General features: G+C 35.9%; 1 protein-coding gene across 3 annotated transcripts in view; it reads left to right on the top strand.

Annotated features, from left to right (window-relative positions):
• ATG2B (autophagy related 2B) overlaps positions 1 to 13386 on the top strand; it is a 49747-nt gene extending 36361 nt beyond the window's left edge. For all 3 annotated transcript variants that reach the window (XM_032690181.1, XM_032690182.1, XM_032690180.1), the window contains exons 33-42: positions 679 to 873; positions 1469 to 1570; positions 2975 to 3053; positions 3869 to 4073; positions 5065 to 5134; positions 6094 to 6176; positions 6543 to 6664; positions 6843 to 6997; positions 8045 to 8194; positions 8925 to 13386. In XM_032690181.1, coding sequence (XP_032546072.1) covers positions 679 to 873; positions 1469 to 1570; positions 2975 to 3053; positions 3869 to 4073; positions 5065 to 5134; positions 6094 to 6176; positions 6543 to 6664; positions 6843 to 6997; positions 8045 to 8194; positions 8925 to 9155 — 1392 coding nt within the window. In that variant the 3' untranslated portion in view covers positions 9156 to 13386. The remainder of the gene's footprint in view (positions 1 to 678; positions 874 to 1468; positions 1571 to 2974; positions 3054 to 3868; positions 4074 to 5064; positions 5135 to 6093; positions 6177 to 6542; positions 6665 to 6842; positions 6998 to 8044; positions 8195 to 8924) is intronic.
• The last annotated feature ends 2864 nt before the right edge of the window (positions 13387 to 16250 follow it).

Genomic DNA, 16250 nt, shown 5'->3' with positions numbered 1-16250 from the left:
CCAGTAGAGGCCACTGCTGTGCGCCCTCTGCTGGAGGCCGGGATCGGGCATGGTTTGGTGGGACAGGGAGTGGTTTGCATGTCACCACAGCTCTGTGACTGAACATGAGAACTGCATTAAGAGAGAGAGAAAAGAAGATAATTCAGAATTACTTAGGAATTAAGAAAAAAAATGAATTCGAATTTATATGGACTAAAGTGAGTAAAGAAAAAGGAAATAAGACTGCAAGAAGCCACTTGAGAAGTCAATTGGTAGGGAAGAAACCTTACTTTCCTGAGTGTAGAGGGTGCAGGATTCAAGAATTGCAGGATTGCCTGATACAGGCTTCACTGTGAAGTAAGAAGGATGTCAGGAGTGAGAGGAAAAAGCAAAGTCAATGTTAAAACAAAAAGTGAAATTCGTTCATTGTCTTATACTGACTCTTCGTTTTGGCTTGAATTTGCATCCTAAGATATGAATATATACACAGCTAGAAATTGGAAGATTTCTACTGCTACATATAAAAAGCTGAATAGTTTTCAGAAATCCCAATATTATTCCTGTAGATTTAAAATAGTAGACAGCTATTAAAGTTCCTATGTGCGGTGTGGATTTGTTTTGTTTGTTTTTTTAAATAGTATTCTGCTGTTAAATGCTCTTTTTCACTGAAACTGATTATGTTTCTTTCTGTTGTAAAAGGTGAAATTCCAGCATGAGGTATACCCTCCATGTGGTGCAGAAGGTGAATCCTGTCTGTTGGAGCAGCCAGTGTCCCGACAGGTTTTTATTGTTCAAGACCTGGAGATTAGAGATCGCTTAGCTACATCACAGATGAATAAATTTCTCTATCTCTACTGCAGTAAGGAGATGCCCAGAAAAGCACATTCAAACATGGTACAGTTATGAAATATGTTAGAAATATGTTAATTTTTTACAGTTACAATGGCTGAACTATCATCGTGGGGGTTATGTACTCTTCTTAGAAATCTTGCACAAGAAAAAGCATGAGTTCCTGAAGTAATATAATTTGTTGATAGTTTGCTTGACTCTTTATGGATATTAAAAGTGATTCAAAAGTGAGTTTGAATGGTAGCTTGTCAGGTATTAATGTTGTCCTGCACATGTACTTTTTTTAACTGACAGAATCTCAACAACTTTTGGTAGTTTTCACAATTTGGTTTTCAACAAATGTCCGCTTGTATGAGTATGATGAGACTTCACTACACATACAGAGTTGTAGTTTTATGGTATACTGAAGTTCTTACTAGTTCTAGAAAGGATTTATTACTTTTTTGGGGGGTTTCCTCTAATTTTTATTACATTCATAGTAAGTTTTTATTCAATACTAGCTTTATAATTGCGAATAATATTAGCATTTATAATCAGATAAGTACAGAGGTTTTGCATTAAATATTTTTCCTAGTTAGTGTTCTGAGATTTAATAATTGTGAATGTAAGTGCTTCTGTTTATTCTATTGTTTTTTTTCAGTTAACAGTTAAAGCATTACATGTCCGTCCAGAGTCTGGCAGATCCCCACAGGAATGTTGTTTACGTGTTTCCCTAATGCCACTTCGCCTCAATATTGACCAGGTTGGGTTTTGGGTTCATTTTTGGTTTTTAATTTAAAAACTTAGAATATCTGTAGACAAGGCTGTTTATTCAATAAGTTTTCCTCCTGAGACTTCTGTTAACCTCAAAGGTTTTGGAACCATGGCTTTTAAAAATCATGTACTTATTCTTGAATCATCTGGCTTTGTTCATGAAGTGGCTTCATTGTTTTTAACTGAAAGCATTAATCATTAAACCAGAAGTGGTTCACAACATTTTAGTCAAGGGCACTTGACATTCAAGAAATGCTTCTTTACTCTGAAGGCTTAGGTCTTGCTGTCAACTGCAGTGGCAGGAAGAACAGAAATTGTTTTACTTTCCTTAACAAGCCTTTGTTCAAAGTATTTTTGATGTACTCAAGAAACATTTGGATTTTTTTTAAAGCAGTAAGGAAGGTACATATGTTTGGGCATGCAAATATAAAGTGCATATTACTCTTTGTTGAGGCATTTCTTGCTTAATTTGTCATCTTCAGAGAGATGTTTGGGTTTTGAGTATTAATTTAGGAGTTCCACATCTACTTTCTCTTTTTGTCAACATACGTTAGAGACGAGGTTTTCATGTTGCTATTAGAAAAATTGAACTCTGTCTAGTTTGCAATAATTTCATCTAGAAAAAATAGCTTGGAAATACTGCCATCTAGTGAGGAAATGTGTTCCCTCTTGGGTGCTTGTTAAAGCCTTTTATCTTTTGTACCATGAACAGAATTCACCTTTACAACTTCTGTGAAATTAACCACAGCTCATTTGGAAGCATGGGGCAGGCTGCATGCAGTCATATTAGAAATACTTGTCATTACTACTTAATCTGTCTTTCTTATCAGTTGGAAACAAAAATGGAAAAGAAAGTCCAGATCATTAATGACAGGATGAATAAGGCACCAGTGTGATGCATTTGTCAGAAAAAGAAAATGGGATGTAATAACTTTAAAACATTAACACCACAGATATTAATGACTTTTAATGAAGCAGTGGTGATCTGTAATGATTTGAGTGACTTTGACAGTATTAGAAAAGAATATAAACTGTACTTAAATACCCTCTTATTGGAAATGAGAGAAAATGTTGTAACCATGAAAGCACCTGGGTTCTGGAACAGTGTCCAAAATTACAGTAGGAGTGATGAAAACAACCCTGGATTTTTAAGACAGAGCTAGATTGATCATGAAATCGTGTTATATGTAGCAGTGGGCAGTGGCCAGAGGATCTTCCTGATTTCTGTCCTAGATTTTATGTGGCTTCTGCATGTGTTAAAGGATCAAAAAGAAGAAATGTGTTTTGTTTCATGACTGTGTGGAAATAGAACTGGAATAATAGATAATATTTTTTAGAGAATTGGGTCTTTGTATTTATTTTAATCTGATTGTATTTTATTTTTTGTCATTAGGATGCCTTGTTTTTCCTGAAGGACTTTTTCACTAGCCTTTCTACGGAAGTAGAACTCTTAGTTACTCCAGATCCTGAAGGTATACTTTTCAAAAATCTAGCATAAAAGTGCATCTTTGTTCTCCCTTAATGTGGGTACATGTTCTATAAATTCACATGTGAATCTTGTGTGTATAAAAACTTGTGTTGGGGTTTGAGCACTAACATGAATTATTGATTTTTTGGAACACAGAATCTTTGGGTATTTTAGCTTTGTATTTTATAATTATCAGCAAAGGTCTTCAACACCTGGGATCTCGATTGCATGAAAGGTTTCACCGAAATTGGGGCATATTTAATAAGAGCTTCTGAAAAAAATGAGAATTGTGTATATAATATGATGTAATTATTAGATAAAACAAATACAGTGTACTGCTTATTTATAATACTGAACTCTATGTTACACAACTTCAAAATTTAGATAGGCATACTATTTTAGGGAAGAGGTATTAAATGGTGTATGTATGCAGCTAAAGGAGTACTTCTAATCAAGTACAACATCTGATGCAAAAGCAGTATATACTGAAAAGCATATTTCCACTATTAACTATATTTGTGCATTTGTAAGCAGCTGCACTTTACCTATTTCTGCTGAGGTGTCATACTGAAATGCATAGGTAATGAAGCACTCTGCAATACTGCCGTTAAAACCAGAGGGATTGTTTATGCTGATGCATCAATCTCGTCTTAAGCTGCATGTAATAATTTTGGTTAATAACTAAAAGTCTAAATATTGTCCTGCTAGTAAGTCCTACTGATAAGCATTAGAACTTACTAAGGACACAGTTAATGGTGTAAATGCAATCTTTCTGTGGAAAATGTGAGTCAGTTTACTGTCTGTAATTTCTTATCTTAGTTAAAAAGTCTCCTGGTGCTGAAGTTACGTGTAGTTTGCCCAGGCACGTCAGCAGCCTTAAGGAACCGAGTCCAGTCATTTCTTTCTCATCACACAAGCAAGCAAATGAAAATGGTAGCATTGACTCTATGGATGTGGTTAATGGAGATGATGATAATTTCTCACAAGAAACGACATCATACAGTGATCAGCCAGTATTTTTCAGGTAAACTTTCGTTGCAAAATTTCCAGTGACACACAGCTGTTCTGCTGAATGTTTTAAGGAAAGGTGATGATAAACTATACAGACCATAGGGCAAAGGTGCATTTTTTTGTTTTTTCATTGACTGGGTGTGGCAATCAGATGTATTTATTTCTATCACAAGACAGTAACTAATGACTTTTATTAACTTTTGAACATTACTGTGCACAAAGAAATAAAAATTAATTAAAGCTCTGCTATGTAGAGAACCAGTAATGAGATGTTTTACAAATAAATAAAAAGAGCATTGTTTATATTCTTACATCTGACAATATAAAGTAAATCTAATATAACCAGAGATGAAAGTATATAAAGGAAAAGGATATCATGGAAGAGGTATAAGATTAAAATATCACAAGATAAACTCTAATGTAGTCCTGAGTAGGAAGTGACTGTGAAAATTTTAGCTTGTTATGTGGAAGTTTTTTCACATGTATTCAGATTGTAAGTGCCTTGAACAACAGATGTGTGCTTTAGTAAGCAATGCAGAGCCAAATTGTAAGAGCATGGCTGTGGTTCTATTTCATCATATACATCACCAGCAGAATTTTTTATTAAGTTCCTGTTGCAGGACTAAATTTTGCCTACAGAGCCATCATTTTATGGGGTTTCTTTGTTGGTGTTTTTTGTTTGTTTTTAACTGAATATTGTACTGTGAAAATTGAGGAAAGACGTTCACTCGCAGGATTAGTAGTATTTCTGCAGGACTGTTAAATTTATTACAAATGCTAATCTGAACTAGATGCTAATAAAGCAAGAAAAGCTGAATTTGCCACTGTATTTTGTACATTTATTCTGAAGTACCAACACAGTAACTAGAGGATTTATGGCTTACAGAAAAGACCATGGCATTCTATTCCAGGAGGATGTGAAACCAGGAGTTTCTTTTGGAAGGATAAATAATTTTATTTCCTTTTCATGTATCTCACTATGAAATTTCCTTTTTATGTTGCAGAGAATTTCGTTTCACATCAGAAGTTCCAATACGGCTTGATTACCACGGCAAACATGTATCGATGGATCAGGTTTGTGTATAATGCTGATGCTATAGAACAAAAATTTGGTGTTGTTTGTTTTGTTTTTCCCCAACCCCCATGAGTGGGGGTATATTTTTGTGCTCCCTACTCATTATTGATGTGATCAAGACAAATACAGAACACTTTTTTTTTTCTTCTCATTAGTTTCAATAAAGCTTAACCTTGTTGCAGTCTTAATTTGAAACCTAAGGGGTGGATCCTCCAGATCTGATTGACTCCAAATGGAACTTGCATGCCACATTTATGAACTCAATGATTGGCTTGAAATCAGAGTACATAGCTGCAGTGCCCCTCAAAGGATGATTCCATTGTCTGATATGAGAATTCTGCACTTTATTTTTTTTTCCTCATTAATGCCAGAATAAAATGTCATTTTTTCTCTTTGTTTCCTTCCCTTGCAGTCTAGTAACATGTGGGCCTCAGAAGCAATGGCAGAATCTGTTATAAATACAAAAAAATGCTCATAGTTCTTCTTAAAATATGCATTGGTTGTTATACTGCATTTAGAAACAGACATAAAAAAATCCTGTTTGCACAACCAGATTTGTGCTTTGACACAGTAAGAAAATATGGAAGAGTGAAAGCAGCAACTTCTTCAATTTACCCAGCTGTCAGAAATCAAAACGTGAAATACAGTAGCTTTAGAATGCCTGGAACATACTAAAGCCAGAGCTATGTTTACATAATTTATTATGGCTTATTATTTCTGAAGAAGCTGTCTTGTATCCAGATGTTTTTCTTAGAGTAGCAGGTTAAGCCAAATTTCATCTCTTGGAAGTTTTCAGGTAACGTGATTTGTAGTACTGTAACAAGTAGCTTTTGGAAGACTGGGGGAGAATCTGTTTGGACAGAAATACCTACAAGTAAGAGTTGAGATGGTGAAATTATTTCTCACGAGTTGAACAGGTTAAGTAAATTCATGTGACAATAAAGTATTTCACTTACAGGGAACACTGGCTGGGATTCTTATTGGGCTTGCTCAGTTGAACTGTTCAGAATTAAAGCTGAAGAGACTTTGTTACAGACACGGGTAAGTTTATTGAAATGTAGATGAACATTGCTATTGCAAATTGAACAAGTTTATAGTGAACATAGCAAATGCAAACCAAATTTTCTGTTAAGATGTACTTGTGAAATCCAAGATGCTTTTTGACTTTACAAATATTTCTTGAGTCTCGGGTTTTTTTGATGATGTTATTCAAGAATAACATCTAATTCAGAACAGTATTTAATATATGTGCTAGTCTTGGTGATAAACTCTTGAAGTGTCAAAAGATGACACTTGAAAAAGCTTTTCTTTTGTTTAAATGCCATCTTTTACTTCAGTGACTAATGAATGCATTTATCTTATTGGGAATTGTATGTTTAAAAAAAATAATAATTTTATTTATTTTAGTTTGTTAGGTGTGGATAAATTGTTCTCCTATGCCATCAGTGAATGGCTTAATGATATAAAGAAAAACCAGCTACCAGGAATTTTGGGAGGAGTAGGGCCTATGCATTCGCTAGTGCAGTTAGGTAAGTTAATTCTTATTTCTTCTCAGACGCATGACAGTTTTCTTAAAAACCAGACAACACCTCTCCCCCCCCAAAAAGCTCACCACAAACCGTGTTGACCCTTGTTTTCACTTCCTTTCAAGGCATTCTGCTTATTTAAGAGAACTTCCTGACTATGGTGTTCTGTCTTCACTTTCAGTCCAAGGTCTGAAGGACTTGGTGTGGTTGCCGATAGAGCAGTACCGGAAGGACGGACGTATCGTCAGGGGCTTTCAAAGAGGAGCAGCTTCTTTTGGTACTTCCACTGCAATGGCAGCACTGGAGCTGACAAACAGAATGGTTCAGACTATACAGGTACAGTGTGTTATTTCTGAAGTTAGACATAAAATGAGAAATGCTCCTAGTAAGTGCTCTATATTAAACTAATATCTTAATGCTGTAAATTTAAGATTGGGAGTATGTTTTTAAAAGAAAAAAAAAAAGCAGCTGTATAAATAGGAAAGCATGGACTGGGCAGAGTTTGCATCAGTCTGTGAGGTGAGAACTATGGCATCAAATGCAATAGTTGGAAAATCGTGTTAAAATACTGCTGAACACCCAAGCTGCTACATGTTTCTTATGGCTTTGATGTATTACAATGTACAGTTTAATACTAAAATTTTCAACTTCACTAAAAGATCATTTATATTGGTAAAGATGAGTTCTTCACACATGTATTTTCCAGTAATAGATTCTTGCCTTTTTTAAAAATCTCAGCTTATCTGTGCATATTTAAAACAAAACAAAAAAACCCCACAAAACCAACAAAGGAAAAAACCCACAAAACCTAAACCCAATACTATTTGTGTTGGTGTACACAAAGTTTATAAAGTTTTCTGGATTTAATCCCAAGGTAACCTTGGATTAAAGAGTTAATAAATTTATGTTCCTTAATGTAAAATACATAATGAAAATACACTTTTACCACCTGATTTTGCAAAAATTGTGTATGTGTTTAAGCTTGAATATATATAGTAAAAAAAAAAAAGTGGTGTTACTCACGAGTGGGATTATATGTGTTCTTGTGTGTTTGTAAGAAATACGTACCATTGATCAAATGTTCAGTTTCTGTCTTGAGCATTTCATGTAGATTAGAGGATGCCTTTGAAGAGACAAACATTAGAAGGGGAGAAAACCCACCTAAACCCACAACATTCTTTCTTTCATTATGGAACTTAATGTATAGTTACAGCCACACCCATTTCAGAAGTTCTTGTACAAAACCTTAATCTTATGTAAATGAGTATTAGTTGTGGAATAAGAATTGTTTTATTTCAATGACGTCACCGTATTAGTAGTTTAAATTTGTGGTTGGGTACTGTAAGACTTCTTACATTTTTTGCATTTGCTCCTGATCTTCAGGCAGCTGCAGAAACTGCATATGACATGGTATCACCAGGGCCTACCTTTATCGAAGCAAAAAAGATCAAGCGATTCCCTCGCCATCGTTTAGCTCATCAGCCAGTAGACCTACGGGAAGGTGTAGCCAAAGCCTACAGTGTCGTAAAAGAGGTGAGTGCAAAAGTGACTAACAGATTAACAGATGCTAGTTTAAGCTGACCAAATAAAGAAGAGGATTTAGGTTTTGAACAAGACTGTCTTCACCAGTAAACTTAAACCAACAGAAACCTTGCATGGAAAAAGCAGAAGTAAACTAAGATATCATGCAGATAAATGTGAATAGGACGTGAGTGCTCTACAGCTGTGATGGTTTACAACTATTGTAAATCCTGTAAACTTGCTTTCCCGCCCCACATCATCTGTCCTTACTTCCTGCCCACCCCCTTCCAGCTCCTTTTGGAGTTAGTGTTAATTCTGAGGTAGAGTTTAATCATAATACTGGATTTAAAAGAAGTGAAAGCTTTTACAGCATGTTATAAGTTAGAATGCTGACCTGTTTTTATTGTATTTTTGTATTGTACTTTTAGTTACACATGGTATGGTGTCTGTGAAGTAAGGTCTCAGCTGAGTTTCCAGTGAACTCTGTCATTTTTTAATAGCCCCCAGTACCCCACAGCTTTTTCCCGTACGCACAACATGTGCCACTGGAAGTCAGATGAAATACTTACATCTCTGAGTTCACAGAAGAACAACTAAATCATATTTGTATCAGTATAGTTGTACTACAGCTATAATACAAATCACCAAGATGAGAAATGCTGAGCAGTTTAAAATTTCCCTAAAATTAGGAGAGGTTGCTTTTTCTTTTTCAGTGTAACTGATTTCTTTTAATTTCTCAAAGGGGATTACGGACACAGCCCAAACCATCTATGAGACTGCTGCTCGTGAGCATGAAAACAGAGGAGTAACTGGAGCAGTAGGAGGAGTCCTCCGCCAAATCCCACCAACTGTGGTGAAACCTTTCATTGTTGCAACAGAGGCAACCTCAAATGTTCTAGGTGGAATGAGAAACCAGATCAGGCCAGATGTGCGTCAAGAAGAGTCTCAGAAGTGGCGCCTTGGGGAGGATTGAGATTGTAAATCTGGCTCAGCACACAGGTAGCAAGGCTGGAAATGCAGAGGAATGTCCTGTTGGCAGCTTTAGATGGAGCTCACTTTTTTGTCATGCTCATCTCAGGAACAAATGGGGTTTTCAACTGTTATTCACAAAACATCCAACCAAAAATACTTATGAGGTGAAAAGCAAATTGGTACGTGCTCATACTGTGTGTTACCAATACATTTGGTAGATAGTGCCAAACGTAGTGAAGCATGCGCTGCCAACTCAGAGACATGCTTGCTCTGTTCCATTTACCATATTTTTCTTGGTATATTTAACATCTGAAACAGTAACCTGTATGGTGAAGCTAAGTGGACTTTAAAGAGGTTTTCTGAGCATAGTCGAAGAACTATCTTCAATAAAGGGCTCTGCAGATGCTCTTCACTGACTAAAGAATAAAAGCCTTCATTGTGGACATGTGACATGAAGGCTGTCTAATATGGAAGCAGATAAGATAATACTGTTTAGTGGTCATAAGCATCGCTTTTAGCGTGGCACTTACAGCAAGGACAAGCTTGATAACCATTCAGAGTTTAGATTCAGTGTTGATACACCTCCAAACAGGATTTGTTCCTAAATGTTAAATACCTACTTTTGTGGGTTTTTGAAGAACCTGAATGTTGCAGAAATGTTCTGTTGTGTTGCACTTTAAAAGATATGGCCTGTATATTGTGCTTTTTTTATAGTGTGAATAAAATGTAATGTGCATTATCCTTTATGTGGTTTAGAAGCTTACACAAATTATTGAAAAGAGCATCATTTGATGATGATCCTACAGAAAAGTGTCTTAAATTTATTTAAACTCATTATATGTTAAAACATTTTTCGTCTTCTGTTACACTAACTACAATGCTAAAAATACGTATTCTTCAGGAAAACAGCAGTTGATTTTAATTGTGGCCAACAGTTTTTTGTAAGAATGAAAAATCATAAGTAAAAATGAATTATTTCATAATTTCATAGTTAAAAGGCTATACAGACTTTATTTTAATACTCTGCTTTTGTTTAAAGTCCATATTGTTGCAAAGCTGCTGCTCTCACAAGATATTTTTAGTTTAGATTGTGTGTCAGTTATTTGAAAATGAGTATTTGGGGTCGTTTAATTGGAACTTGGAATGGGTGAGAGGATTTAAAAAAAGGACAGCAAAACTTCAAAAATCAAAGTTGGTACTGGCATTATTTACTATTTAGTAGGTGACCAGGGTCTCCACAGAGCTTTATTAAGCACCTGACATTGCACCATTTTGGGGCAGTTAAAAGGCTTGGCACTAACTGTGCTATAATTAACTTCTTTTATCTTATATTAGCAAAAACTGGAGGCTAAAAAGTAAAGACTCTTTTGAATACAAAAATACTCATTTTGAATTTCAACAGGTTAAACTTCGAATGACTAGCCAGGATGTAAGTTTGTCATAGTCCTGTGCTAATAATAAGTGGAAATTCTGCCTATATGCCATGTGGAAAATCTCCGCTGAAAGGGAGACATCAAATGCTATTGATCAGACTTCAGTCTCTAAGGGTAAAGAAGAAGTAGTTTGCCTCTCTTTTATTTAAGATCTGCCAATAGCATGATGGGCCTTACAGGACAAACAGGAGTATATGAAGGAAAATAATTGTTGCTTGTTCACGCTCATACTATACTCCCTATTCCTGAACACCAAAGAATCTGCCTGGAGGGTAAATGATTTGAAAATGTCCCCTCTGCTGGGAAGATTTTTGCAGTATGCTTTATTATTTTTCATAAAAAAAAGTTCCAGTTAAAAGCAAATTTCTTCATTGGGTGACAGGTGATATTGGAAAGGTTTGTTTCCAATTGCTGGAATCGTCTAAGTTGTGATACACTTTGAAGACCTGATTATTTCAGTTAAAAGACTTGCTGCAAGCAGGAGGAGATACTTTTGAGAGGACAAAGACCTGCAGATTTAATGACATGAAGTATTTTTTGATGTAAAAATGCTTGCTGCAGTGCATACTTCTGTCCAGTAATTAGAGAGCTCTGCTTTAGTGAGGGCTCAAAGTGTGAGAACTTTTGCACAGGAATGAGTTCCATGTTTGCAATGTGGCACCTCCTGAATACCTTCTCAAGAAGTGGTGAGGAGTCAATGCAAGTAAGTAGCAATGCATCTTTTTCATTTGCAATTACCGTACTATGTAATTTCAGCTAGTCCAGTTCATCCAGTTAGAGTACACTGCAGTAGGATAACTCTACATATTTTCTTCCTTTTTGACATTGCTGAGAAGGAGCAGTGGCATTTCAGTGTTCTTTTCATTTTCAATTCTGTCAAGATCTGATTGTACTGCAAGGCAATTAGAATATATTTTTATATGAGGGCATGGTGTCAAGGTAAAACATTTTTATAGCGTCTCTCATTGTCAGCAATATAGATTGTATGAATTTATTAAACTTCACTTTTCAGTATGTAAACCCTCTCATTTCCTGCTTGCACTTTATTGAGCCTTTTCAGTGAAATCGATTCTAAATTTTTTTCCAACTTTTTATTTTTACAAGCAGTTTTTTAATTTTAGGGTGTATATTCTGCATTGTCACAGTGTTTGAAATGTTTAAAAAAACCTAAAAGCTCACAAAACTCGCCAGACTAGTCTTTACATCAAACTAGTTTTCAGAATGTGTCTTGTATGGATTGGCTTGTGTTTTAAATCAAAAAGTATCATATATGAGAAGGAATTCATCAGATGTTCTCCTCAATGCTGTAAATTTTCAAGCACGTAGAAAATACACAAAATGAGATTTGACTCTTGACATATTTCCTGGAAATGGAAGCCTGTGGATACCTTACTGTATTCTCCGTTAGCATGAGGAGATTTATGAAAATACTGTTGTACTTGAACTTTCCACTGAAACAAGTTGCTATAGATACGGACACTTCATATTTGTAGAGGCTGTAAACTGACACGGTCAATGTTTAATTCTGTCCACATTCTCTGATGTTGAACTGACTAACACTACTACTGCTACTACTGTTACTTAGTCCGATACCGTCCTGATAGACAGAACTGTCATCCTGGGTTTTCTTAAGTGTCCAGGTGCTTCAAATAATACATCAATGAGTGCCTGGGAAGTACCTGAAAAAAAGACAACCATCTTTTGACAACAAACAAACAAAAAAACATCCTTACTAAGAATCTTAGCGGTGACTCATGGCAGCAAATCATCACATCCATGCAAAGGCAGCTTCCATTTTCTTTCCAATATCTGTTCATGGTTTCTAAATCCTGTAGGTTTTCAGCAATGCAGTGTATCCTACACATACTTGCCTAATGATGAGTATCATCAGTGACTCACTGGTTAGTCCCCAGTGAATTCATCTGTGCTTAAGGGATGTGACCATTTGCTCACTAATTTGTTTGATTGTGAACATCCATTGCTTGCTTTCATTTAGAGTTCCTTAACTGAGTTGCCAAGAAAGGTTTTTTAATAAACCGAAAAGCTATTCGATGGTTATGAACAAAACACTCTTACTGAACATGATCCATACACCTGCAAATGTGATAATGATTTTACTTTAAATATTGAAATGTCTGCATTTTGTAAAACAATGAAATTCAAGAATTTGTTTGGAGTAGTTAAATATTTCTAAGTTTTTTGCATACCCTAAATGCCCCAGCAGTATAGGTCAGAAAAGGTATGGGTATGTATTTCGGTTTGGATCCTATTGTGCACAGTTCTTCAGTCTCCAGGCCTCATGATTTAAGCTTCTGACAACTGTTTTAAGTTGCTCTACATGCTGAATCTTGTTTACAATTAAATATTAGATACTACAAGTTAAATACATAAATACAAATCATGCATTTGTACTGGATTTCTTAATAGTAAGTTAGCTCAGACAGAAACACAGCAGTTTGTGTATATGTTTGTGTATATTTTTTACATTTTTGCACTTACAGTAGTTTTGTTGTATTGTTTGTATATAGTTTGCTAGTGTAAAGAATCTCATGAAATAGAAACCACTGTTGAAGGGAATTGACTATTTCAACTTGAGTTATTTTGCTTAAAGTTCTTGTCCCCTCAGTATGTCCTTGAGAATTATTTTTAACCATAATTTATATGGCACCAAAAGTGTATATTTTAGCTTATTAAAATGCCGAAAGGCCTGAGTGCAAATAGGTTGTCTGTTAAATACATTTAATGGAAAAAAAAAAAAACACAAATTTGTAACAATACATAAATAAATATCTGAATTTGTTCCTTGAGTTGGTTTTCTCTACCTGTGAATATAACTGACCCAGAAAACAGTCTCCCAAAATACTGGAATTAACTTAAAACTTTTTATCTACCTGACTATAGAGTTGTACCTAAAAAAAAAAAATAAAAAAAAATTATACTGATTAAAAAAGGAAAGCTTTAAAATTGCATGGAGGTCAAAAGGTAGGAAATGTATTAAGCTGGCTGATATAACCTGAAACCCCCTCTGCTCTGCATCAACAAAGTGCTCTTTACCTGTGTGATCAGATACTGTGCTCCCATAGGCCTGTTGCCACATTTATTTACTAGGAACGTATATCTTATTTCTGCATTCAGTGGAGATTTTTAAAGCTTTATTAGCTTCCAAACCCTCTGAAGGATGCAAAATAATAAATGTCTTTCAGGATGCTTCTCCAATGCCCATTTCACATATGTTAAGGTACAAGCATCTGAAAAGAGATCCGAGTACTGGGCAGTATTAAATGCTGGTGCCAGTGCCAGGTCCCTCAATAATGTGACAAGTGTAAATAATTTTCTGCTGTGTTTTGTAATGATATAACATTTTGGGGGATGAGGGGTGGTCACTGTATAAGGCCTGGATAGCTATTCTATCAAGCAGTAACCCTTCATTTAAGAAGGAAGCTGACTCCCATCCTGTGTATCTCCTCTTCCCTCCCTGCCTTTTTTTTTTTTTTAAGCAAGACCTCACGTGGATTAAAGGAAGTGGTAAAGTTCTTTCTCTTTGCAATACTGAGGCATACCAAGGATAATTCTAGTGTCTCCAGGTTAGTCCCAGACTAACAAAGGAGAATAAGGCCACAGCTGATGACACTCCAGCTGAGAATTTATGGAAAGCCACCAGTAAGACATACCAACCCGGAGCAACATGAGTTGGTGTCCTTGAACTCCATTCCTAATTGAGCATGACTGAGGCTCAAGCACTCCTTTTTTTTTTTTTTCCTCCTAAATGTTTTTTGCTAGCAACCTTTGAAATGTGGTATTAAATAATGGGATTTTTTTTTTCCAATTCATATTTCTAGGAAGTAGTGTTTTAAACCATCTTGTATTATCAGAGATTATAAAAGATTTCATAAAGCTGCCTTTTTGTGAGAGATAATTGAAGTTTCAGAGATGTTTTGTTCTGAAACAGACTGATTAGATGAAAGCAGAGCTCACTGAAGGGCAACCATGAAGTATTCATGACCCCACAGGCAAGGAAGCAGTCCAAGCTTCTTAGATGTTTGTCAAGAGGATTTATGAAATAGTTTTCTGTAGTGAAGTTCTCAGGCTCTTATTTGCTCTGCTGTTAATTTCATTCTTTACTAGGAACATGAGTGTTAAACGTGGCTCTTGCAGGCCAGAGTGGAAGGAAGCCTCGAGGAAGGAGAAGAGATGTGTAACCGTTTTAGCAGGAGGCAAGTTTTGGGGATATGGGGGTATATACTTAATAAAATGGAGCTTGGTCCATTGTAGCCCATGGGCACAAAGATAGTAGGTGCTATATCCATTGGAAAGCTTTAACTTGCACCTTTAGACTTCAACACTTGGCAGTTGTTTGGTACTGAAGATTTGTTGGTGGCTCCAACAACTTCATGAATCTCCCAGCACTTCCTTCTTTTCCTTTCTTTTCCTTTCTTTTCCTTTCTTTTCCTTTCTTTTCCTTTCTTTTCCTTTCTTTTCCTTTCTTTTCCTTTCTTTTCCTTTCTTTTCCTTTCTTTTCCTTTCTTTTCCTTTCTTTTCCTTTCTCTTCCTTTCTCTTCCTTTCTCTTCCTTTCTTTTCCTTTCTTTTCCTTTCTTTTCCTTTCTTTTCCTTTCTTTTCCTTTCTTTTCCTTTCTTTTCCTTTCTTTTCCTTTCTTTTCCTTTCTTTTCCTTTCTTTTTTTCCTTCTTTCTCCTCTTCTGTCTGTTGAGTTCAAAAATGCTTCCTACTGTGTGTACAGCACAGTCTGAGAGAGACTTATGGCTGCTTGTAAGTGACAGGAATTGTGAGTTTGAGGATGTTTGACAGTTCCACAACAGTGGCAGTCCTTGGCTGAATGGCAGGGGCAGGCATGATGAGCTGAACCACAAAAGATGAAATGGCACAGGGTGTGCTGTGAGAGTGTTGGCAAGACCATAGCAGGGTGTTCCTGGCTGTATGCTTTGCTAAGATAAGCATTGTACAGATCTGGATCCATTGCTGCTGATAGAAAACCAGATAGCATATGGACCTGGCAGTGATGGATAAAGACATGTGCAACACTTAGTACTCTGGATGGAAAGGTAATATAAAAGCAAAGTATGGCAAGAGAGGATGGAAACAACAGTGCCCAGCTGTATAAACAGGTTCTTTATACAGATACAAGTTTTTGAGAAATACAATTCCTGGTATCATTTATCTTTTTAGTAATGTTTAACAGATCTGAAATGTTTCCTGGAATCACTCAATAACTTAAAATGATTCACTTTCATTATGGCCTCTCCCTGTGTACTCAGTGGCAGAAGTGTCTTTTAGAGCACTGAAAGTATTTATTTTAAACATGAGGCTTTCAGTGATGTTCTTGAGGTCTGTTTTCTCTTGGCCTTTCAGAGCTGTTTAGTACCTTGTTGTAATAGTGTTTGCTCTTTTTTGTTTTCTCCATGTCACTTCTCTCTCTGAGTGCTTACTTTCCTCAGAACAGTCACAGGCCAAACTCAACAAATGTAAACGAAGGGGAGCAATTATACCAATTCCATTGGAGAAAATCCTCTTACTTGATAGCTGAATTCTGTTCACACCAGCCAAAAGTATTGTCCCAGGGCATGGCTTTCTCTTTTTGCTACTGTTCTTTCCTAAGTGCTATAAACCATTGGCAGGAGGCCCCTTTTTCTTTTTCCCGACCAAAA

Source organism: Chiroxiphia lanceolata, chromosome 6 (assembly GCF_009829145.1).
Source record: "Chiroxiphia lanceolata isolate bChiLan1 chromosome 6, bChiLan1.pri, whole genome shotgun sequence".
Taxonomy (NCBI): domain Eukaryota; kingdom Metazoa; phylum Chordata; class Aves; order Passeriformes; family Pipridae; genus Chiroxiphia; species Chiroxiphia lanceolata.
This window is presented reverse-complemented; position numbering and strand designations above follow the sequence as displayed.